General features: G+C 37.2%; 1 protein-coding gene and 1 pseudogene across 1 annotated transcript in view; one reads left to right on the forward strand and one right to left on the reverse strand.

Moving 5' to 3' along the window:
• Positions 1-26074, forward strand: part of EFCAB5 (EF-hand calcium binding domain 5) — a 167692-nt gene that overhangs the window by 12796 nt on the left and 128822 nt on the right. The window contains exon 4 of the mRNA XM_045773605.2: positions 23083-23659. Within this exon, the coding sequence (XP_045629561.2) occupies positions 23083-23659 (577 nt within the window). The remainder of the gene's footprint in view (positions 1-23082; positions 23660-26074) is intronic.
• LOC148107998 (small ribosomal subunit protein uS10 pseudogene) lies at positions 19115-19478 on the reverse strand (annotated as a pseudogene).

The following is a 26074-nucleotide window of genomic DNA, read 5'->3' on the forward strand; positions in this document are numbered from 1 at the left end:
TAGTCTGGCCTTTTGGCAAGAGGGGTGCAATTCCACCCAGGGCAAAGATATCTAAGAATCAACACAACAGGCCCCACCTCGGATCAGCAAGAACATCCAACTAAGACCAAGTCAAGTTTACCAGTCAGAGAGAACTGCAAAACTCCAGTGCTAAGTCTTTCAATTTTAATTTTTTTCTCTTTCCTCTTTCAACCCACTTCTTATTTTACCAACTCTTTTTTAAAAATCTTTTTTAGTTTTCATTTTTACAGTTACATTCCAGCCTTTCATTGTATTTAATTTTATTTTTGTACATATGTAAGTTTTTCTTTCTTTACAATTCGGGATGCAGTTTCTTCTAACAAACAGACCAAAATACATCCAGAATCTAGTGCATGACTCTCTTCTCTTCACCTGTGTGATCATATTCTCTCTTTCTTTTCCCTCTCTTCTTCTTCCTTTGTTAAAGTCTTTTTTTTATTATTATGTTCAGTTAGCCACCGTATAGTACATCATTAGTTTTTGATGCAGTGTTCAATGATTCATTAGTTATATATAACACCTGGTGTTAAAGTCTTTTTTAATTTTCATCTTTACAGTTACATTCTATCCTTTCATTGTATTTAATTTTATTTGTGTGTATATATATATATATATATATATATATATATATATATATATATATTCTTCTTTCTTTACAATTTTGGAAAGTATTTTCTTCCAACAAATGGACCAAAATACACTCAGGATATAGTGTATTGCTCTGTTCTGTTCACCTGTCTGTTTATATTCTTTCCTTTTATTATTAATTTTATTTTTGTACATATATAACTTTTTCTTTCTTTACAATTTGGGATCTAGTTTTCTAAAAAAAAAAAAAAAAAGACCAAAATGCACACAGAATCCAGTGTATTGCTCTATTCTTCTCATATTCTGATTATATTCTCTTTTTTTCTTTTTAATTTTTTTTTCAGTTTTGGATCTCTTTTGATTTTTTTAGTGTATATTTTTCTGGCGTCATTGTTGCCATTTTTGTATTTTGTTCTCTTGTTCATCTATTCTTCTCTGGACAGAATGACAAGATGGGAAGACTCACCTCAAAAAAGAGAACAAGATGCAGTATGACTGCCAGGGACCTAATCAGTATGGAAATAAGTAAGATGTTGAAACTGGGGTTCAGAATAATGATTATAAAGATACCAGCTGTGCTTGAAAAAAACAGAGAAGACACTAGAGAATCCCTTTCTGGAGAAATAAAAGAACTAAAATCTAACCAAGTTGAAATAAAAAAGGCTATTAATGAGATGCAATAAAAAATGGAGGCTGTAACTGCTAGGATAAATGAGGTAGAAGAGAGAATTAGTGTTATAGAAGATCAATAATGGAGAATAAAGAAACTGAGAAAAAGAGAGATAAACAACTACTGGATCATGAGGGGAGAATTATAGAGATAAGTGATACCATAAGGTGAAACAATATTAGAAAAAGTGGATTCTCAGAAGAAGCAGAAAGAGAGAGGGGGGCAGAAGGCATATTGGAGCAAGTTATAGTGGAGAGCTTCCATAATCTGGGGAAGGAAACAGGCATCAAAATCCAGGAGGCACAAAGAACCCACTCAAAATCAATAAAAATAGCTCAATAACCCAACATATAATAGTGAAACTTATGGATCTCAGAGACAAAGAGAAAATCCTAAAAGCAGCTCAGGACAAGAGGTCTGTAACCTACATGTGTAGAAACATTAGACTGGCAGCAGACCTATCCACAGAGACCTGGCAAGCCAGAAAGGACTGGCATGATGTATTCAGGGTACTAAAAGAGAGAAATATGCAGCCAATACTTTAGCTAGCTAGCTGTCATTCAAAATAGAAAGAGCCATAAAAACTTCCAGGACAAACAGAAACTAAAAGAATTCATGATCACCAAACCAGCCCTACAAGAAATATTAAAAGGGATCCTCTAAGCAAAGCAAGGAACAGAGACAATATACAGTAACAGTCACTTTACAGGTAATACAATGGCACTAAATTCATATCTTTCAATAGTTACTCTGAATGTAAATAGGCTAAATGCCCCAATCAAAAGACACAAGGTATCAGATTGGATAAAAATGCAAGACCCAATGATATGCTGTCTGCAAGAGACTCATTTTAGACCCAAAGACACCTCCAGATTGAAAGTGAGGGGGTGGAAAACAATTTATCATGCTAATGGACATCAAAAGAAAGCTGGGGTGGCACTCTTTATATCAGACAAATTAGATTTTAAACCAAAGACTGTAATAAGAGATGAGGAAGGACACTATATCATAATTAAAGGTCTATCCTACAAGAAAAACCTAACAATTGTAAATATTTATGCCCCTACATGGGAGCAGCCAATTATGTAAACCAATTATTAACAAAACTAAAGAAAGACATCAATAATAATACAATAATAGTAGGGGACTCTAACTTACTGCAATGGACAGATCATCTAAGCCAAAGATCAACAAGGAAACAAGGGCTTTGAATGACACACTGAACCAGATGGACTTCACAGATATATTCAGAGCATTCCATCCCAAAGCAACAGAATACACATTCTTCTCAAATGCACATGGAACATTCCCCAGAATAGATCACATACTGGTCACAAATCAGGTTTCAACCAGAACCAAAAGACTGAGATCATTCCCTGCATACTTTCAGACCGCAATGCTTTGAAACTTTAACTCAATCACAGAAGTAAATTTGGGAAGAACAAAAATACATGGACTAAAGAACATCCTACTAGAGAATGAATGGGTCAACCAGGAAATTAAAGAAGAGTTTTAAAAATTCATGGAAACAAATGAAAACGAAAAGACAACTGTTCAAAACCTTTGGGATGCAGGAAAAGCGGCCCTGAGAGTGAAGTATATAGCAATACAAGCCTTTCTCAAGAAACAAGAAAGGTCTCAAATACACAACCTAGCCTTACACTTACAGGAGCTGGAGTAAGAACAGCAAATAAAGCCTAAACCCAGCAGGAGAAGAGAAATAATAAAGATTAGAGCAGAAATCAATGAAATAGAAACCAAAAGAATAGTAGAACAGATCAACAAAACTAGGAGCTGGTTCTTTGAAAGAAATAATAAGATTGATAAGCCCCTGGCTGGACTTATCAAAAAGAAAAGAGAATGGACCCCAAAAAATAAAATCATGAATGAAAGAGGAGCGATCACAACCAACACTGAAGAAATACAAACAATTATAAGAACATATTATGAGCAACTATATACCAACAAATTAGTCAATCTGGAAGAAATGGATGCATTCCTAGAGACGTATAAACTACCAAAACTGAACCAGGAAGAAATAGATAACCTGAACAGACCCATAACCAGCAAGGAAATTGAAGCAGTAATCAAAAATCTCCCAACAAACAAGAGTCCAGGACCGGTTGGCTTCCCAGGGGAATTCTACCAAACATTTAAAGAAGAATTAATACCTATTTTTCTGAAGCTGTTTCAAAAAAATAGAAATGGAAGGAAAACTTCCAAACTCTTTCTATGAGACCAGCATTACCTGGATCCCAAAATCAGACAAAACCCCACCAAAAAGGAGAATGACAGACGAATATCCCTGATGAACGTGGATGCAAAAATTCTCACTGAAATACTAGCCAATAGGATCCAACAGTACTTTAAAAGAATTATTCACCACGACCAAGTGGGATTTATTCCTGGGCTGCAAGCGTGGTTCGTCACCCGCAAATCAATTGATGTGATACACTACATAAATAAAAGAAAGGACAAGAACCATATGATCCACAGCAGCTCTTTCTGCCCACGCGTCCTGTCCCCGTGCTTTAATAAACCACCAATTTTGCACCAAAGACGCCTCAAGAATTCTTTCTTGGTCGTCGGCTCCGGACCCCACCCCACTGAACCTCGCGAGTATTCCATGTCCTCATCAAGGTTTTTTGAGGCAGAGGTATGTTTAAATAGGGCTGGGAGAGAGGAGTTAAGATGGCGGAGGAGTAGGGGACCCCTTTTTCAGCCGGTCCCCTGAGTAGAGCTGGATAGGTACCAGAGCAGCCTAAATAATGACGGAATCAGCCTGAGACGCAGGAAGATACATCTGGATCTCTAAAAATGAACATCTCCAGCGCTGAGTATTGAGGTACGAAGAGGGGAGCCGTGAAACCGCGCACAGATATCGGAAGATAAATGGAAGGGGGAGGGAGCCGCCGCGTTCGGGCACCGGGAAGCGGCAGCCACCTGCACGGGGGAGAGGGCAGACTCCCGGTCGGCACCCACGAAACAGCAGACTGAGACCCTGAACCGGGTTCGCGCGCCACCAGGCTTCTCACGGAACTCCGGAATCCTGGTGTGCTCACCGGGCATAGACTGAGACCGGGAGATCCGGGAGCGCACGGGGCGGCTGGCGGCTGGCGGTGTTAGAAACACAAAGGACAGAGATGCTCCGGCCCTGGAAGTGAGGGCAGGGACGCAGGGTGTAGGGCGCACATCCCGGGACGCTGCAGGGTTGAGCAGCACCAACAGTAACAGAGTTAAAGTGGCCAGAACATCAGTGGAGAACGGGCCGCAATCCCTCCGTTCTGTGACAATTCAGCCTCTGCTGCTCTGACTCTCAGAAGAGGCACAGCAAACCGCCAGGGAAAGCCGCCAGAGAACATGCCTGGAAATACTGGCTCACAGTGTGCCCATCCCCATCCCCCCTTGCAGGGGACACGGAGACTCTACCCAAACAGGGTTGCCTGAGTATCGGCGTGGCAGGCCCCTCCCCCAGAACACAGAAGGCAGGCTGAAAAATCAAGAAGCCCACAACCCAGGGTGCCTGGGTGGCGCAGTCATTGAGCGCCTGTCACCGGATTAGGGCGTGATCCCGGCGTTCCGGAAAGGAGTCCCTCATCGGGCCCCTCCGCTGGGAGCCTGCTTCTTCCTCTCCCACCCCCCTGCTTCTGTTCCCGTTCTTGCTGACTGTCTGTCTCTCTCTCTCAGATAAATAAATAAATAAAATCTTTAAAGAAGCCCACATCCCTAAGATCCCTATAAAACAAGGGGCATGGCCTGGGACCCAGTCAATAATTTGGGCTCTGGACAACCCCGCAACCTCTCCTCATCAGAATGACAAGAAGGAGAAGGCCCCCCAGCAAAGAAAAGACAGTGAGTCTGTGGCCTCTGCCACAGAAATAATGGATATGGATGTAACCAAATTATCAGAAATGGAATTCAGAGTAATGATGGTCAAAATGATGAGTAGAATTGAAAAAAGTATTAACGAAAAGGTTACTGAGAATATAGAATCCCTAAAGACAGAAATGAGAGCGAATCTGACAGAAATTAAAAATTCTATGAGCCAAATGCAGGCAAAACTAGAGGCTCTGACGGCCAGGGTCACAGAAGCAGAAGAACGGGTTAGTGAATTGGAGGTTGGGTTAATAGAGGAAAAAACCAAAATAGAAGCTGCTCTTAAAAAAATCCAAGCCCACGAATGTAGGTTACGGGAGATTACTGACTCAATGAAATGATCCAATGTTAGAATCATCGGCATCCCCGAGGGGGTGGAGAAAAACAGAGGTCTAGAAGAGATATTTGAACAAATTGTAGCTGAAAACTTCCCTAATCTAGCAAGGGAAACAAACATTCGTGTCCAAGAGGCAGAGAGGACCCCTCCCAAGCTCAACCACGACAAATCTACGCCACGTCACGTCATAGTGCATTCGCAAATATTAGATCCAAGGATACAGTATTGAAAGCGGCCAGGGCAAAGAAATTTCTCACGTACCAAGGCAAAGGCATCAGAATTACGTCAGACCTGTCTACACAGACCTGGAATGAGAGAAAGGGTTGGGGGAGCATATTTAAAGCTCTTTCAGAGAAAAACATGCAGCCAAGGATCCTTTATCCAGCAAGGCTGTCATTCAGAATTGATGGAGAAATAAAGACATTTCAGAATCGCCAGTCACTAACCAATTTTGTAACCACGAAACCAGCCCTACAGGAGATATTACGGGGGGTTCTATAAAAGTAAAAAGGCCCCAAGAGTGATACAAAACAGAAAGTCACAGCCAATACAAACAAAGACTTTACTGGCAACATGGCATCATTAAAATCATATCTCTCAGTACTCAGTCTTAATGTGAATGGCTTAAATGCTCCCATAAAGTGCCACAGGGTTGCAGATTGGATAAAAAGAAATGACCCATCCATTTGCTGTCTACAAGAGACTCATTTCGAACCCAAAGATGCATTCAGACTGAGAGTAAGGGGATGGAGTACCATCTTTCACGCAAATGGACCTCAAAAGAAAGCTGGGGTAGCAATTCTCATATCAGATAAATTGGATTTTAAACTACAGACTATAATTAGAGACACAGAAGGGCACTATATTATTCTTAAAGAAAGTATTCAACAAGTGGATATGACAATTATAAATATATATGCCCAGGGGAGCAGCAAGATACACAAGCCAACTCTTAACCAGAATAAAGAGACATATAGATAAAAATACATTGATAGTAGGGGACCTCAACACTCCACTATCAGAAATAGAACACCCTGACAAAAACTAAGCAAGGAATCAAAGGCTTTGAATGCTATACTCGATGAGTTGGACCTCATAGATATATATAGAACACTACACCCCAGAACCAAAGAATACTCATTCTATTCTAATGCCCGTGGAACATTCTCAAGAATAGACTATGTTCTGGGACACAAAACAGGTCTCAACCGATACTAAAAGATTGAAATTATCCCCTGCATATTCTCAGACCACAATGCTCTGAAATTGGAAAACAACCACAAGGAAAAATTTGGAAGAAACTCAAACACTTGGAGACTAAGAACCATCCTGCTCAGGAATGACTCGATAAACCAGGAAATCAAAAATCAAATTAAACAATTTATGGAGACCAATGAGAATGAAAATACAACAGTCCAAAACCTATGGGATACTGCAAAGGCAGTCTTAAGGGGGAAATACATAGCGATCCAAGCCTCACTCAAAAGAATAGAAAAATCTAAAATGCAGTTTTTATATTCTCACCTCAAGAAGCTGGAACAGCAACAGAGGGACAGGCCTAATCCACACACGAGGAAGCAGTTGACCAAAATTAGAGCTGAAATCAATCAAGCAGAAACCAGAAGTACAGTAGAGCAGATCAACAGGACTAGAAGCTGGTTTTTGAGAGAATCAATAAAATTGACAGACCACTGGCAACACTTATCCAAAAGAAAAGAGAAAGGACCCAGATTATTAAAATTATGAATGAAAAAGGAGAGGTCACAACGAACACCATTGAAATTGAAAGGATTATTAGAAATTTTTATCAACAGCTATATGCCAATAAACTAAGCAATCTGGAAGAGATGGAATCCTTCCTGGAAACCTATAAACTACCAAGATTGAAACCGGAAGAAATTGATTTCTTAAACAGGCCAATTAATTATGAAGAAATTGAGTCAGTGATAAACAACCTTTCAAATAACAAAACTCCAGGCCCGGAAGGTTTTCCTGGGGAATTCTACCAAACATTCAAAGAAGAAATAATACCTATTCTCCTAAAGCTATTTCAAAAAATAGAAACAGAAGGAAAGCTACCAAACTCATTCTATGAGGCCAATATTACCTTGATCCCCAAACCAGGCAAAGACCCGCCTCAAAAAGGAGAATTACAGACCGATTTCCCTAATGAATATGGACGCCAAAACCTCAACAAGATACTTGCTAATAGAATCCAACAGTACATTAAAAGGATTATCCATCACGATCAAGTGGGATTTATACCTGGGATGCAAGCGTGGTTCAATATTCGCAAATCAATCAGCGTGATACATCATATCAACAAGAAAAGACTCAGGAACCATATGATCCTCTCAATCGATGCCAAAAAAGCATTTGACAAAATACAGCATCCTTTCCTGATTAAAACCCTTCAGAGTGTAGGAATAGAAGGTACATTTCTCAATCTCATAAAAGCCATCTATGAAAAGCCTACTGCAAATATTATTCTCAATGGGGAAAAGCTGGAAGCCTTTCCCTTAAGATCAGGAACTCGACAAGGATGCCCACTCTCGCCACTATTATTCAACATAGTACTAGAAGTCCTTGCAACAGCAATCAGACGACAAAAAGGGATCAAAGGTATTCAAATCGGCAAAGAAGAAGTCAAAATGTCTCTCTTCACAGATGACATGATACTCTATATGGAAAACCCAAAAGAAGCCACTCCCAGACTATTAGAAGTTATAGAGCAATTCAGTAACGTGGCGGGATACAAAATCAATGCTCAGAAATCAGTTGCATTTCTATACACGAATAATGAGACTGAAGAAAGAGAAATTAGGGAATCCATCCCATTTACAATAGCACCAAAAACCATACGTTACCTTGGAATTAACTTAACCAGAGACGTAAAGGACCTATATTCTAGAAACTATAAATCACTCTTGAAAGACATTGAGGAAGACATAAAAAGATGGAAAGATATTCCATGCTCATGGATCGGAAGAAATAACATAGTTAAAATGTCCATGCTACCCAGAGCAATCTACACTTTCAATGCTATCCCGATCAAAATACCGAGGACATTTTTCAAAGAACTGGAACAAATAGTCCTTAAATTTGTATGGAAACAGAAAAGGCCCCGAATCTCCAAGGAACTGCTGAAAAGGAAAAACAAAGTTGGGGGCATCACAATGCCAGATTTCGAGCTGTACTACAAAGCTGTGATCACAAAGACAGCATGGTACTGGCACAAAAACAGACACATAGACCAATGGAACAGAGTAGAGAGCCCAGAAATGGATCCTCGGCTCTTTGGGCAACTAATATTTGATAAAGCAGGAAAAAACATCCGGTGAGAAAAAGACAGTCTCTTCAATAAATGGTGCTGGGAAAATTGGACAGCTACATGCAAAAGAATGAAACTTGACCACTATCTCACACCATACACAAAAATAAACTCCAAATGGATGAAAGACCTCGATGTGAGACAGGAATCCATCAAAATTCTAGAGGAGAACATAGGCAGCAACCTCTACGACATCGGCCAAAGCAACCTTTTTCATGACACATCCCCAAAGGCAAGAGAAACAAAAGATAAAATGAATTTATGGGACTTCATCAAGATTAAAAGTTTCTGCACAGCCAAGGAAACAGTCAGAAAAACTAAGAGGCAGCCCACGGAATGGGACAATATATTTGCAAATGACACTACAGATAAAGGACTGGTATCCAAGATCTACAAAGAACTTCTCAAACTCAATACACGAGAAACAAATAAGCAAATCAAAAAATGGGCAGAAGATATGAACAGACACTTTTCCAATGAAGACATACAAATGGCTAACAGACACATGAAAAAATGTTCAAAATCATTAGCCACCAGGGAAATTCAAATAAAAACCACACTGAGATACCACCTTATGCCAGTTAGAATGGCAAAAATAGACAAGGCAAGAAACAACAATTGTTGGAGAGGATGTGGAGAAAGGGGATCCCTCCTACATTGTTGGTGGGAATGCAAGTTGGTACAGCCACTCTGGAAAACAGTGTGGAGGTGCCTTAAAAAGTTAAAAATTGAGCTACCCTATGACCCAGCCATTGCACTACTGGGTGTTTACCCCAAAGATACAGACGTAGTGAAGAGAAGGGTCATATGCACCCCAATGTTCATAGCAGCATTGTCCACAATAGCTAAATCGTGGAAGGAGCTGAGATGCCCTTCAACAGATGACTGGATTAAGAAGTTGTGGTCCATATATACAATGGAATATTACTCAGCTATCAGAAAGAACGAGTTCTCAACATTTGCTGCAACATGGACGGCACTGGAGGAGATAATGCTAAGTGAAATAAGTCAAGCAGAGAAAGACAGCTATCATATGATTTCTCTCATCTATGGAACATAAGAACTAGGATGATCGGTAGGGGAAGAAAGGGATAAAGAAAGGGGGGGTAATCAGAAGGGGGAATGAAACATGAGAGACTATGGACTATGAGAAACAAACTGAGGGCCTCAGAGGGGAGGGGAGTGGGGGAATGGGATAGACCGGTGATGGGTAGTAAGGAGAGCACGTATTGCATGGTGCACTGGGTGTTATACGCAACTAATGAATCATCGAGCCTTACATTGGAAACTGGGGATGTACTAGATGGTGACTAACATAATAAAAAATCATTTAAAAAAAATAAAAAATTAAAAAATAAAAATTAAAAAAAAAGAACCATATGATCCTCTAAATAGATGCAGAAAAAGCATTTGACAACGTACAGCATCCTTTCTTGATTAAAACTCTTCACAGTGTAGGAATAGAGTTAACGTACCTCAATATCATTAAAACCATATACAAAAAGCCCACAGCAAATATTATTCTCAATGGGGAAACCTGAGAGCTTTTCCCCTAAGGTCAGTAACATGGCAGGAATGTTCACTATCGCCACTATTGTTCAACATAGTACTAGAAGTCCTAGCTTCAGCATGAAAAAAACAAAAAGAAATAAAAGGCATCCGAATCAGTAAAGAAGAAGTCAAACTCTCACTCTTTGCAGATGACATGATACTCTATGTGGAAAACCCAAAAGACTCCACCCCAAATGGCTAGACTCACACAGAAATTCAGCAAAGTGGCAGGATATAAAATCAATGCACAGAAATCAGTTGCGTTTTTATAAGCTAACAATGCAACAGAAGAGAGAAAAATTAAGTCGTCAATCCCCTTTGCAATTGCACCAAAAACCATAAGATACCTAGAAATAAACCTAACCAAAGAGGCGAAGGATCTGTACTCTAAAAACTATAGAAAACTCATGAAAGAAATTGAGAAAGATACAAAGAAATGGAAAAACATTCCATGCTCATGGATTGGAAGAACAAATATTGTTAAAATGTCTACACAACCCAAAGCAATTTACACATTCAATCCAATCCCTATCAAGATAATACCAGTATTTTTCACAGAGCTGGAACACACAATCCTAAAATTTGTATGGAACCAGAAAAGACCCTGAATAGCCAAAGGAATGTTGGAAAAGAAAACCAAAGCTGGAGGCATCACAATTCTGGACTTCAGTTCTGTTACAAAGCTGTAATCAAGACAGTATGGTACTGGCATAAAAAAGACACATAGATCAATGGAACAGAATAGAGAACCCAGAAATGGACCCTCAACTCCGATGGTCAACTCATCTTCGACAAAGCAGGAAAGAATATCCAATGGAAAAAAAGGCAGTCTCTTCAACAAATGGTGTTGGGAAAATTGGACACCCACATGCAGAAGAATGAAACTGGACCACTTCCTTACACCATACACAAAAATAAATTCGAAATGGATGAAAAACCTAAACATGAGAAAGGAATCCATCAAAATCCTGTGGGAGAACACAGGCAGCAACCTCTGTGACCTCGGTCACAGCAACTTCTTACTAGACATATATCCGGGGACAAGAGAAACAAAAACAAAAATGAACTATTGGGACTTCATCAGTACAAAAAGCTTCTGCACAGCAAAGGGAACAATCAACAAAACTAAAAGGCAACCTTTACATTGGGAGAAGATATTTGCAAATGCCTTATCAGATAAAAGGTTTGTATCCAAAATCTATAAAGAACTTATCAAACTCAACACCCAACAAATAATCGAATTAAGAAATGGGCATAAGACATGAACAGACATTTCGCCAAAGAAGACATACAAATGGCCAACAGACATGAAAAAAATGCTCAATTATCACTTGGCATCAGGGAAATACAAATCAAAGTCACAATGAGATACTGTCTCACACCAGTCAGAATGGCTAAATTTAACAATACAAGAAACAACAGATGTTGGTGAGGATAGAGAGAAAGCGGAACCCTCTTACACTGTTGGTGGCAATGCAAGCTGGTGTAGCCTTTCTGGAAAACAGTATGGAGGTTCCTCAAAAAGTTGAAAATAGAGACATCCTATGACCCAGCAATTGTACTACTGGGTATTTACCACAAATATACAAATGTAGTGATCTGAAAGGGCACCTACACCCCAATATTTATAGCAGCATTGTCTAATAGCCAAACTATGGAAAGAGCCCAGATGTCTATCGGCAAATGAATGGATAAAGAAGATGTGGTATATATCTATACAATGCACTACTACTCAGCCCTCAAAAAAATGAAATCTTGACATTTGCAACAGCATGGATGGAACTAGAGGGTATTATGCTAAGCGAGACAAGTCAATCAGAGAAAGACAATTATCATATGATCTCACCGGTACGTGGAATTTAAGAAACAAAACAGAGGATCACAGGGGAAGAGAGGAAAAAATAAAACAAGATGAAACCAGAGAGGGAGCCAAACCATAAAAGACTCTTAATCATAGGATACAAACTGAGAGTTGCTGGAGGGAAGGGGGATGGAGGGAATGGGTAACTGGGTGATGGACATTATGGAGGGCATGTGATGTAAGGAGCACTGAGAATTATACAGGACTGATGAATCACTGACCTCTACCTCTGAAACTAATAATACATTACGTGTTAATTAATTGAATTTAAATTTAAAAATTTAAGAAAAAAGAAAAGAATACTTACTCATTAATTACAAGACTTAATACATACTGTTAAGACAGTAGTTCTCCCTCAATTGACCTCTAGATTCAATGTAATTCTAATCAAAATTTCTGCAGGGCTCTCTATATATGTTTCTGTGTGTGTATGTACTGTATGGTGACTAACATAATATAATAAAAAAGATTGACAAGTTGATTCTAAAATGTATGTGGAAATGCAGAGGACCCAGAAAAGCCAAGGAAATCTTGAAGAACAACAAAGTGGAAGGATTTATACCATCAAATATCAAGATTTGTAACAGAGTTACAGAAATCAGGGTGGCATGATAATGGTGTAAAGATAGACAAGGCAATGGAACAGAATAGTCCAGTCGAAAGTCATTCATTCATTCATTCATTCATTCATTCATTCATTCATAAGATTTTATTTATTTGAGAAGGAGAGAGTGAGAGAGAGAGAGAGAGAAGGAGCAGAGGGAGGGGCAGAAGGAGAGAGAGAAGCAGACTCCCCACTGAACAGGGAGCCCGACACGGGGCTCCATCCCAGGACCCCAGGATCAAGACCTGAGCCAAAGGCAGGTGCTTAACTGACTGAGCCACCTAGGTGCCCCAGAAAGTCCTATATTTAAAACAGGAGGTGTTTTCAATAATGATGCCACATGGAAAAAAATGTATTTTGGGTCCTACCTTACCTGACACACAAAAATAAATTCTACATGTATTTTAGGTCTAAATGTGAATGATAATACTATAAATCATTTTAGAAAAATGCATTGGAGAATATTCTCATGATTTGGGAGTAGGCAAATATTTCTTTTTTTTTCTTTTTTTTTTTTAGGCAAATATTTCTTAAGCAAAATGCAAAGAATGCTGTACATAAAAGAAAAACTTGGGAAATAGACATTAAAATTAAGAACTTCTGTTCATGGGTGCCTGGGTGGCTCAGTCGGCTAAGCCTCCGACTCTTGTTTTCAGTTTAAGTCATGATCTCATGAGTTGTGGGATCAAGCCCCACATCTGGTCAGTGCTCACTGGGGAGTCTACTTGAAGGATTCTCTCCCTCATCCCCTCCCCCCCACTTGCTCACTCTCTCTCAAAATAAATAAATCTTAAAAAAAACTTCTGTTCATCAGAAAACACCATTAAGACAGTGAAAAGGCAAGCAAGGTATGAGAAAAAGTATTTACAATACATTTGTTCATCAAAGGTTTTTATCTGACTATGTATAAAACTCCTACAAATCAATAAGACAACTCAACAGAAAAATGGACAATAGATTTGAACAGAAACTTCATCAAAGAGAACATTAAATTGACTATAAATAGAGGAAAATGAGTTCCAGTTCATGAGTCACCAGAGAAATGCAAATTAAAATCACAAGATAAAATTATGTGTTCGGCAAAATAACAAAAAAACAGACAGTGCCAAATGTTGGCAAAGATGGAATACAGAAATTTTCATACAGTCCTTGTGGGAATCTAAATTGGTAGAACTTCAGAAAACTGTTTGGCACTATTTATAAAGCTGAATGTACCCCATTATCAGCATTTATGCTCCTAGAGAAATTAATCTATGTGTCTACCAAAAGACATGTAGAGAATGATTATGGCAGTTTCTTTTTGTTCTAGCCAAATTTGGAAACTATTCAAATGTCTATCATCTGCAGAATGAATTTAAAAATTATAGTATATTCATACAAGAGAATACTGTGCAGCAATGAATAGCAACTACTGCCATGCAATGTGGATAAAAGTAGTTAAATTATTGGGAAAAACCAGATACAATAGAGCACGTGCTGTATGATCCATTAATATGAGGTTCAAAAACTGGCAAAATTAATCTATAGTGTTGGAAACTGAGGAAGTGTTACCAAAGAAAGAAAGAATGGAAGGAAAGAAGGGAGAGAGGAAGAGATGGAGAGAGGGAGAGAGAGAGGAGGGAAGGAAGGGAAGAAGGAAGGAATGTTAGTGTTAACTTTGGAGGGAGGTTAAGACTGGAGAAGTAGCATGAGGGAGATTCTGGAATCGTGGTGATGCTTTTTTTTTTTTAATGTGGTAAAATATATATTTTTTTCATTTTAACTATTTGTGAGTATACAATTCAGTGACATTAAATATATTCACAATGTTGTAATAATCATTACCACTATCTGTATCCAAGACATTTCCACTATCCCCAACAAAAACTCGGTACCCATTAAAAAATAAATTCCTGTTCTCTACTTCCCCCAATTTGTAGTGATCTCTATTTCACTTTCTATCTCTATGAATTTGCCTACTCTAGCTACAATATTTTTCCTTGGATGTCTGGCTTATTTCAATAAACAAAATATTTTCCAGGTCCATCCATGTTGTAGCATATATAAAATTTTATTCCTTTTTAATGGCTGAATGATATTCCACTGTATGTATATACCATATTTTGTATATACCATTCATCTGTTGATATATGCTTGGGTTGTTTCCACTTTTTGCCTATTGTGAATAATGCTGCTATGAACACTGATGTATAAGTATCTGTTCAAATCTCTGCTCTTAATTTTTGTGGATATATACTTAAGAGTGGAATTGTTTAGTTATATGTAATTCTATGTTTAAACCTTTTGAGAAACTACCAAACTCTTTAACAGTGGCTGCACCATTTTACATTCTCACCAGCAATGCACCAGCGTTCCAATTTCTCCACATTCCCGCCCATACTTATTTTATTTTTATCTTAATTTTTATAACCATCCTAGTAAGAGTGAAGTGATACCTCATTGTGGTTTTGATTTGCATTTCCCTAATGACAAATTATGTTGAGCACTTTTTATATGCTTATTGGCCATTTGTATATCTTCTTTGAAGAAATGTCTCTTAAAGTCCTTTGTCTATTTTTGAATTGGGTTGTTTGTTTTTGTTATTATGGGTGTTAAATGTTCGTTATGTTCTGATAAGGAACACTAATTCCCTATCAGGTATATGACTTGCAAATATTTTCTCTCATTCAGTAGATTGTCTTTTCACTTTCTTGTTCTATCCTGATGTGCAAAAGTTCCTAATTTTGATGAAGTTCAGTTTATTTTTTCTTTTGTTTCCTGTGCTTTTGATGTCATCTCCATGAAGTCATTGCCAAATTCAATGTCATAGGGATTTTCCCCAAATTTTCACCTGAGAGTTTTATAGTTTTAGCTCTTTAATTTAAATCTTTCATTACATTTTTGTTCATTTTTGCATATGGTATAAAGGTCCAGCTTTCCAACTCACTTGCATGGGATATGCTGTTGTCCTAGCATCATTTGTTTAAAAAAATGGTCTTTTGGGGCGCCTGGGTGGCTCAGTCGTTAAGCGTCTACCTTTGGCTCAGGGCGTGATCCCGGGGTTCTGGGATCGAGCCCCGTATCAGGCTCCTTCGCGGGAAGCCTGTTTCTTCCTCTCCCACTCCCCCTGCTTGTGTTCCCTCTCTCGCTGGCTGTCTCTCTCTCTGTCAAATAAATAAATAAAATCTTTTTAAAAAAATGGTCTTTTCCCACTGAATAGATTTGGTACCCTATTGAAAAAAAGATGTATATATACATATTAACATATATACTTACATACATACATACATATACTTCATATACATATATATATATGTGTATATATATATATATATATGTAGATTTATTTCTGGGCTGTCTATTCTATTCAGTTGGTCTATGCCTGTCCTTATGCCTCTACCATACTGTTTTAATTACTTTAGCTTTAGCTTTGTATTAAGTTTCAAAATTGGGTAATGTGACTCTTCCAAGTTTATTCTTTTTCAAGATTGTTTTAGCTATTCAGAGTCCTTTGCAATTCCTTATGAAAGCAAGGATCAGTTTATCCATTTCTGTGAAAGAGACTGTTGGGGTTTTGATAAAATTGCTTTGAATCTACAGATCCCTTTGAGTAGTAACTACATCTTTATAATGTTAAGTCTTCTTGTCATGGACATAGGGTTCTTTTCATTTATTTATGTCTTCTTTAATTTTTTTCAGCATAGTTCATAGTTTTCAGCATTTAAGTCGTTCATCTCCTTGGTTAGATTTATTCCTAAGTAATTCTTTTAGGTGCTATTGAAAATGGGATTGCTTTCCTAATTTACTTTTTGGGTTGTTCATTGCTGTTGTACAGAAACACAACTGACTTTGTGTGTTGGTGTTGTATCCTGCAACCTTGCTGAATTCATTTATTAGCTCTAGTAGCTTTCTTGTGAGTTATTCAAGATATTCTATATACAGGATATGTCACTTATAAACATAGGGTTTTTTTTCTGATTTGGATGCCTTTTCTTTTTCTTTTCTAATATCTCTGGCTAGAACTTCTAGTACAATATTGAATAGCAGCTGTGAAAGTGTGTATCTTTGTCTTTTTTCTGATCTTAAGGGGAAAGTTTTCAGTCTTTCACCACTGAGTATAACTATGGGTTTTTAAATAAATACCATTTATCATTCTGAGGAATTTCTCCTCTGTTTCTAGTTTTCTGAGGAGGTTTTTTGTTTGTTTATTTGTTTAAATCATGAAATGGTGTTGGAGTCTGTCAAATACCTTTTCTACATCAATTGAGGTGATTATGTGTTTTTTTTTCCTTCACTGGATTAATGTGATGAATTACCCTGATTGATTGTCTTATGTTGGATCACAATTGCATTTCTGGGATAAATCTCACTTGATCATGGTGAATAATCCTCTTACTGTGCTCTTGGATTTGATTTGCTAATATCTTGTTGAGGATTTTGGCATCTGTATTCAAAAGGAATATTGGTCTGCAATTTTCATTTCTTGTGGTGTCTTTACCTGCTCTTGGTATCAGAATAATATTGGCCTCATAGAATAAGTTAGAAACCATTCCGTCTCCTTCGATTCTTTGGGAAGAGCCTCATAAGGATTGATTTTATTTTATTTTATGTTTATTTTATTTTTTAAAAAGATTTTATTTATTTATTTTTTTAAGTAATCTCTACACCCAACGTGGTGCTCAAACTCACAACCCAGAGACCAAGAATCACACACTCCATTGACTGAGCCAGCTAAGGGCCCCTGATTTTAATTCTTTAAATGTTTGATTGCACTGTTGAAGCCATCCAGTCCAGGACTTTACTTTGCTGGGAGGATTTTGATTACTGATTCAATCTCTTTATTTGTTATAGGTCTGTTGAGATTTTCTATTTCTTTATGAGTCAGTTTAGATAACTTTTGTGTTTCAAGGAATTCGTCCACTTACTCTAGGTTATTCTTTTTATCTCTGTGAGACTGATGGCAATGTTCCCACTTTCATTTCTTATTTTAGTTATTCGTATCTTTTCTTTTTCTTTGCCAGTCTAGCTAAAGGTTTGTTGATTAGTTGACCTTTTTAAAAAACTAACTTTTGACTTTATTGATTTTCTCTACTATTTTTCTATGCTCTATTTTTTTTTATTTCCACTCTACTCTTTATCATTTCCTTCCTTCTGCTCCCTTCCTTCTGCTTCAGTTCTGAGTTTATTTTACTCTTCTTTGTTCAGTCCATTAAGATATAAAGTTAGGTTTGCGGGGCTTGGGTGACCCAGTCGGTGGAGCATCTGACTCTTGGGTTCGGCTAAGGTCATGATCTCATGGGTTGTGAGATCAAGACCTGAGTTGGGCTCCAAGCTCAGCCGGGAGTCTGCTTGGGGATTCTCTCCTCTGCCCCTCCCCCAACTCGAGCAGGTGCATGTGTGCCTTCACGCACACTCTCTCTCTCAAATAAATAAATAAATAAATAAATAAATAAATTTTTTTAAAAAAGATGTTAAAAAGTTAGGTTATTGATTTGAGGTCTTCTTTTTTTTAATGTAGTCATGGCTGTAAGTTTCCCTCTGAGCACTGCTTTCACTGTATCCCATAAGTTTTGGCATGTTGTATTTTCATTTTCATTCATCTCTAAGAATTTTATCTTTCCCTTGTGATTTCTTCCTTAATTCATCGGTATTTAAGAATGTGTGTTTAAAGTACCACAGATTTGTGAATTTTCCAGTTTTTCTTTTGTTGTTGATTTCTAACTTCATCCTGTTTTGGTCAAAGAAGATACTTTATGTGATATCTATGTTTTAAAATTTATTGAGATTTATTTTGTGGCCTATCTGAAGATGTCCCATGTGCATTTGAGAAGAATTTGAATTCTGTTATTGTTGGGTAGAGTGTTCTTTATATGTCTGTTAGGGATAGTTAATTTTTGTATATGATGTGAGGTAGAGGTCCAACTTCATTTTTTCCCATGTGGATATACAGTTTTTATAGCACCATTTGCTGAAGAGACAATTTTTTCCCCATTGAATGATCTTGGTACCTATGTCAAAAACTAGTTGGTCATGGACATATGGGTTCAGTTCTGGACTTTCAATTCTATTACATTTACATATGTCTATCATCATGCCAGTACCAAAAGTTTTATGGTTTTTTTCATATTGGTCTTAACACATTTTTGTTTGGTTTATCTCTAGATATTTTCCAGTTTTGTCACTATTACAGAAAGAAACTTTGAAAAATTATATTTTTAATCAGTTATTGCTAATAACTAGGGTATCTCTCTCTATATAGTTTTTTTAACAACTGATAATTTATTTAAAAGGTTGATTTAAGCATCTGCAATGGTGACTTCAACCTCAATTTTTGGCTCAATACTGATGAAAGTAATCTGCTTAACAATCTCAGAAGGACTGTGCAAATCAATGAGTCACTTGTGGATCTTTATCTGAAAATGATCCCTAAGTCTTAGAACTTCACCACAAGGAATTTTTCTTATAGTGATTCTCAGAGTCTTGGTAGGCATCCAAACTGGTCTTTTCACTTTGAGATTCTTTACTTTTTTGCCTCTGATCAAGTAAGTCAGCACATAATTTCTCCAAAGATTTTACGTTGTGGTTGGTTGGAGTAATTCTAATTTGGTGAATCACCACTTCTGGTTCCATGGGTGTCTTACCGGTGTGCTTAAAAGCCATGACCAAGGCAAGCTTCCTGATGAACTTGTTCCTCCAAGAAAGTGAACAGCAGTAAGTCAGGAGCCGGGGCTGGGTGTCCAGAGCTCTGCTATAGGTCTGACCTCGTCTTCCTTAAAGAACTATTTTTGTATTTTAATCATGTATCTTGGATTAGTTATTTGGTGCTTTTTTAAAAAATTGTGATAAAATGCACATAATATACAGTTTACCATTTAAATTATGTTGAAGTGTACAATTCAGTGTCATTAAGTAAATTCACAATGTTAGTGCAACCATCACCATCTAGTTCCAGAAGTTTTTCATCATCCCAAACAGAAACTGCCTTTGGTAAGCCTTTTAAAGCTCAGGATTTGTATCTTTCTTCAATACTAAGAGATCTTCTTGCATTATCTCTTTGAATATTTCCTTATCTCTACGCTCTTGGTTCACTCCATTTAACATTTGTATAAGATGAATATTAAAAGTTCTGGATCTATCCTCCATTCTCTTATTCCCTTTGCCCTTTTTATCTGCTTTGGCCTGATCTTCCAGCTTGCTGGTTAGTGTTCAGTATTTTCTGATCTTCAAGGCAATGTATTGATGGTTTTGTTGACAGCAATAATTCTTTTTCATTTCCAAGTGATTTCTCTCTTTTTTTGTTTATTGAGTTTCTTTTTTAAAATAAACTTTTACTTTTAGAATACTTTTAGATTTACAAAAACATTATGAAAATAATATAGAGAGTTCCTGTTTATCCCACAACCAGTAATATCTATTATTAATACCTTGTATCAATGTGGTACATTTGTCACAACTAATGAGCTATATGGGCATAAAGTTCATATTTTATCCTGATTTCTTTAGTGTGTTTTTATTTAATTAATTAACTTATTTGAAAGAACGAGAGAGCTCACGAGTGGTGGGAGGGGCAGAGGGTGGGGATAGGGAGAGGGAGAGAGAATCTCAAGCAGAGTCCACACTGAGAGTGGAGCCCAACATGAGACTCCATCTCATGACCCCAGCCGAAACCATGAGTCAGTCACTTATCAGCTGAGCCACCCAGGCACCCTAGATTTCCTTAGCTTTTATCTAGTGTACTCTTACTGTTCCAGGACACCATATTATATTTAATTGCCATGTCTGTTTAGAGTTTTCTTTGCTCTGACAGTTTCTAAGATTTCCTTGTTTTTGATGACCTTGACAATGTTAAGGAGTGCTATCAGGTATTTTTGTAGAATGTCCCTAATTGGGGTTTGTCTGATTTTTAAATTATGATTAGATGGTGTTATGGATTTTGGGAAGGAAGACCACAGAGATTAAGTCCTGTTCTTGTCATATCCTATCTAGCATATTATATATGCTATCAATATGACTTTCCATTGTTGATGGTAATTAATCTTGATCATCTGGCTGAGATAGTTTTTGTAAGGTTTGTCCACTGAAAAGTTATTATCTCCCCCCTTTTTCATATTGTACTTTTTGGAAGAAGTTACTATGCACAGCCTATAATTAAGAGGAAGAGAGTTGGGGCACCTGGGTGGCTCAGTTGGTTAAGCACCTGACTCTTGGTTTTGGCTCAAGTCATGATCTCAGGGTTGTGGGATGAAGTCCCATGTTGGGTTCCATGCTCAACCAAGAGTCTGCTCCAGATTCTCTCTCTCCCTCACCCCTCCTCCCCTTTCTCTCTCTCTCTCTATAAAAAAATAAATAAATCTTAAAAAAAAAAAAAGAAGAGTGATGCTCTACCTCCTGGAGGTACCTAAATTATTTGGAATATTTCTGCACAGGATATTTATCTGTCCTCCCCCCATTTATTTGCTTATATCAGTACAGACTTATGGATATTTATTTTATACTTGGTTTAGAATCCAATATTATTTTATTACATCACTCGAATTGTTCCACCATTGGCTGTTAAGAGCTCTTTCAGTGGGCTGCTGTGTGTCTTTACCCCAATCACTGTACTGTTTGTCTGTTTGTTTCTGAGCACTTCTTTACTTTGTGGCACTACAAGATGCTCTAGGCTCCTTTAGTATTTCCTTCTCCAGTCCTAGAATCAGTCATTTCTCCAAAAATGAGTCCTGATTCTTAAAAATTGGAGAATGATACTAGAAATCAAGATCTGAGCACTAGATACCCATGCTCTCTTAATTGTATTTTTAAATAACATTCTTTTTATTTCTTCTGATTTCTCTGCTCTGAGGATATTAATTAGAATTCTTTTAGAGACTCCTTGCATTTATTAATGGTATTTCCTTGGGTGTATTAATTATTGTATTTGTTGGATTTAGTCATGGAGGTAGTTTTCTTTAAATATTTAGTGATTCTTTTATGTGTACTTACATTTGTATTTGGGAATCCCTGTTTGCTTTTCTGTAGATGGAGTTTCTGTTTTCTGTACATTGCTGCCAGTGATTATGGAGGAGGCATAAGGTGTGCAGACAAGTGAAGTCTGTCAGCAATTCATTTTCTCTTTGTGTAGCGGCATTATTCTGCCTCTTTAGCACAAACCCCCTTGTCTCAGTGCAGGGGTGAGCATCTCTGATGCCTAATGATTAGCTCAAATGTCCCAAATGATCAATCATTCCCCTGCTACCCACATGTACATCCTTTAAACTTGGGGTGCCTCAAAGTTATTCTCAAATTTCACAGTGATCTGTATTTTTTTTAGTCCTATAGTTTCTTCAATCTAATTCTACCTTCCTTACATTTTTCAGAGACCTTCAAAATTTCTGACTACTGAAGACTCCTTTCATGACTGCCAGTTTTCTTATGTTTATATTAACACACACACACACACACACACACACACACACACACACACACACCCTTTTTTGTCATTTTTAGAGATTTTGACAGGTAGGGGATATAAGTGCCTGTTCTCACTCCACTATCTTGGGCTAATATCTCAATATTGCATTTTTAAAATGAAAACCTGAAAGAGGCTGGAAATAAAAGAGTGGGAAGAAATACATGTGTGGTAGAGTCTCTTCGCTGCCCACTCAAGAGACATTTCTTCACCTTTTTGCCTGCCAACTAAGCCTAAATTTTGTAGCAGATAGAAATCACTTGATATCAGGAACTTGTTCTAAACCTTGGCATGAAGGAATAAATTATGATTAGTCAAAACTATTCATAATAATCCCCTTTTCCTTTACCAGTTATTGGTCTAGGGGTAGACATGCAACTTAATAAGGCCAGTGAAATGTAAAGGGAAGTCTTGGAGCAGGGAGTCTGGGATATTCTCTTCTTATATAATAAAGTAGAACCACAAGAAGAGAAAATCTGTTTGTTCTCAATTCTTTTCCTATAAAGAAGTGATGCTGGGAGATGCAATAGCTACCTTGTAATCCTCAGGTACAAGCATAAAAAACGAATAAAGAACAATAGAAACAGGTTAGGTACTTAGTGAAAAACAGTGAGCTGCGGAATGACTTCTGATTAAGTCAACAATTAATGTCCTTATGGTGAAAGTCACTGTTATCTGATTTTCTGTTACTTTCAGCTATGTTTGAATACACCATGTAAATGGATGTAAAAAAAACTTCTTTTAAATAGTTCTAAAGTAACACAGATTAAAAATCTACTTCTGATATTCTTATATTTCACTTTTTTTCCTCCTCAGAAATACATCTGGAAGGCCAGATAAAAACCTCAATTTGTTCAATGAAGGACTCCAACGCTAGAGTCTCAAAGAATTTGGTGGTGAGAAAACCTGCAAAAGTGATTTTCAATTTAGATCCAACTGCACTGAATTCAAATCTAGAACAGCCATGGAAGAAAAATTTTTTCGAAAGATTGGAAGCAAGAGCCCAGGCAATGCAGCAGAAAATAATAGATAAGGATAATCTGAAGAAAGAACTAGAAAAAAAGACTGAAAAAAAACTCCCTAGGGATAATTTGGCCAAAGAGTGGTTTAATGATGAAGACATGACACTGAACACTCGTGCGTATTTGCTTGACAAACTTCTGCCTACCTTAGTTCCTGGAGTGGAAAAAATGTTAATGCAAGTGGAAAAGAAACAGCTTTGGGCAGAAGTTGATAATACAACCAAGTTTAATCCAATTAATCATTTGGGGGAATACTTAATGAGAAACAATCCTTATTATATCAAAGACTCAGGAATGTCTGGTTATCAAAGGGTGATGAGGGATGTCACAGAAGACCTGAAGATACATGTTCCCAACACTACTGGCAACAGGTACAGTTTTTTTATATTTTCAGTTGATGGTCTAGATCCTTACATTGAAAGCAAATAGAACAATAACATAATCATACAAACAGGACTTAAATAATTTTGTAATTATTCAGAAAGTATTTATTGAGCTGCCAGTATGTGCTTCACTATTTACAAGGCACTATGAAGATTAATGAAGCATATTACACAAGTTCCTTGAATTCATGAATTTAGTTATCTCATTATGATCCAAAGTATATATTTATTTGCTTGTCATCTGTCTCCCCGTACTGGAAAGTAAGCTATATAAGAGTAGGGACTTTTCAAAAATTTAACTTTTCGGATAAGAAATACATTCACTTGGTTCAAAAGTCAAAATGTATAAGGAGTTACATAATGAAAAGTTCCTCTCCCATTCTTATCCTCCATCTACCCAGTACTCCAACTCTGCCAAAAATAATGACCGTTCCTCATTTTCAGTAGATTTTTTCAGTTTCTATATACATACAGAAGCAAATGCAAATATAGATTCTAAATTTTCTTCCTTTTATATAAGACCATCTGACCGAGTTACAAATATTTTCTTCTGTTTTTTACTTGCTATTTATATCTTGTTATGCAGAAGATATTTTATTTCTATGTGATTGAATTTACTTACTTTCATTTTGTGACTCCTGGATTTCAAGTCATTGTTATTTTCAAGATAGTGAAAGAATCCTCCCATGTTTTTCTTCTGGAATTTTTATTATTTTAATTCCCATTGTAAGTATTGATCCATTTGGAATTTATCCTAGTGTAAGATGTAAAATAGGAATCCAACTTTTTCCTTTTCTAAATGGCTACATAGTGATCCCAACAACAATTGTCAAATAGTCTGTTTTGCCCCACTGTTTGAAACTTTATTACTAAATTCCTATATATTTTGGAGTGTATTTCTGCATTTTTCTATCCTATCCCATTGACTATCTCCCTGTTCATGCACCACACTGCACTGCTTTAATCACTGAGACTTTTAAGTATACAGTCAGTCCCCGATTTAAAATGGTTCCACTTACTGATATTCTCTGACTTTATGTTGGTGTAAAAGTGGTATGTGTTCAGTAGAAATCATACTTTGAATTTTGAATTTTGAGCTTTTCCTGGGCTAGCAATATGCAGTATGATGCTCTCTTGTGATGCTGGGCAATGGCAATGAGCCACAGCTCCCAGCCAGCCACACAATCACGAAGGTAAACAACCCATACACTTAGAAGGATTCTGTACCCATACAACCATTCTGTTTTTCACTTTCAGTACAGTATTCAATCAGTTACATGAGATAGTCTACACTTTATAAAATAGGAATTTGTTAGATGATTTTGCTCAACTGTAAGCTAATGTAAGTGTTCTGAACACACTTAAAGTGGGCTCTCCTAAGCTAGGACGTTGGGTAGATTAGGTGCATTTAATGCATTTTCTACTTAGGATATTTTCAATTTACGATGGGTTTATTGGGACATACCCCTATCATAAGTCGAGGAAGATCTGTATTTCAATAATTCTGATTGTGCTGGTCCTCGTTATTTACTCTTTTATTCTGGTGGCTTTTTTTTTATGATTTTATTTATTTATTTGAGGGAGAGAGAGGCAGGGAGGGAGGGAGGGAGCAGGAGCATAGGGGGAGGGGCAGAGGGAGAGGGAAAAGCAGGCTCCCCTCTGAGCAGGGAGCCTGATATGGGGCTCAATCTGAGGTCATGATCCAGGATCATGACCTGAGCTGAAGGCAGATGCTTAACCTACTGAGCCCTTCAGGCGCCCTATGTTTTTGCTTTTTAATATGAACTTTAGGATTGATTCATCTACTTGAAAAAAGGAGAACAGCAAAACAAACTTTATAGGAACTTTTATTGAAATCTGTTTATTAACTTAGGGAAAATCAACATCTTTAATGACAAGTGTTTCTATCTGAGAACATATGTCTTTCCATTTGCTCCTCTTATTTTGTATCCGTCATTGTTGTCTTAAAGTTTTTTTTCATTTAAGCTTTCATCTCTTGTTAGATGTATTACTAGTTATTTTATTATGTTTTTATTGCCATTGTAAATGCGACTTTCTTCTTTTCTATAAACAGGGGTGCCTAGGTGGCTCAGTTGGTTAAGCATCCAACTCTTGGTTTTGGCTCAGGTCATGATCAAGTTGTGGGATCAAGTCCCATGTTAGGCACCACACTCAGTGAGGAGTCTGCTTCAGATTCTTTCTCCCTCTCCCTCTGTCCCTCCTCATTTGTATGCATGCTCTCTCTCTTTCTCTCTCAAATAAATATAAATAAATAAATCATTTAATCAAAATAAAAAATAAAATTTTTCTGTTAATGATGGAACTCAGTAAGGTAGCAGATTACAAAAATATACAGAAATTAATAGCTTTCATGTATTCAAACTCATATGGCACCCCTGTTTA

Source organism: Ursus americanus, chromosome 23 (genome assembly GCF_024610735.1).
Source record: "Ursus americanus isolate L20-20 chromosome 23, mUrsAme1.1.p, whole genome shotgun sequence".
Classification (NCBI taxonomy): Eukaryota; Metazoa; Chordata; class Mammalia; order Carnivora; family Ursidae; genus Ursus; species Ursus americanus.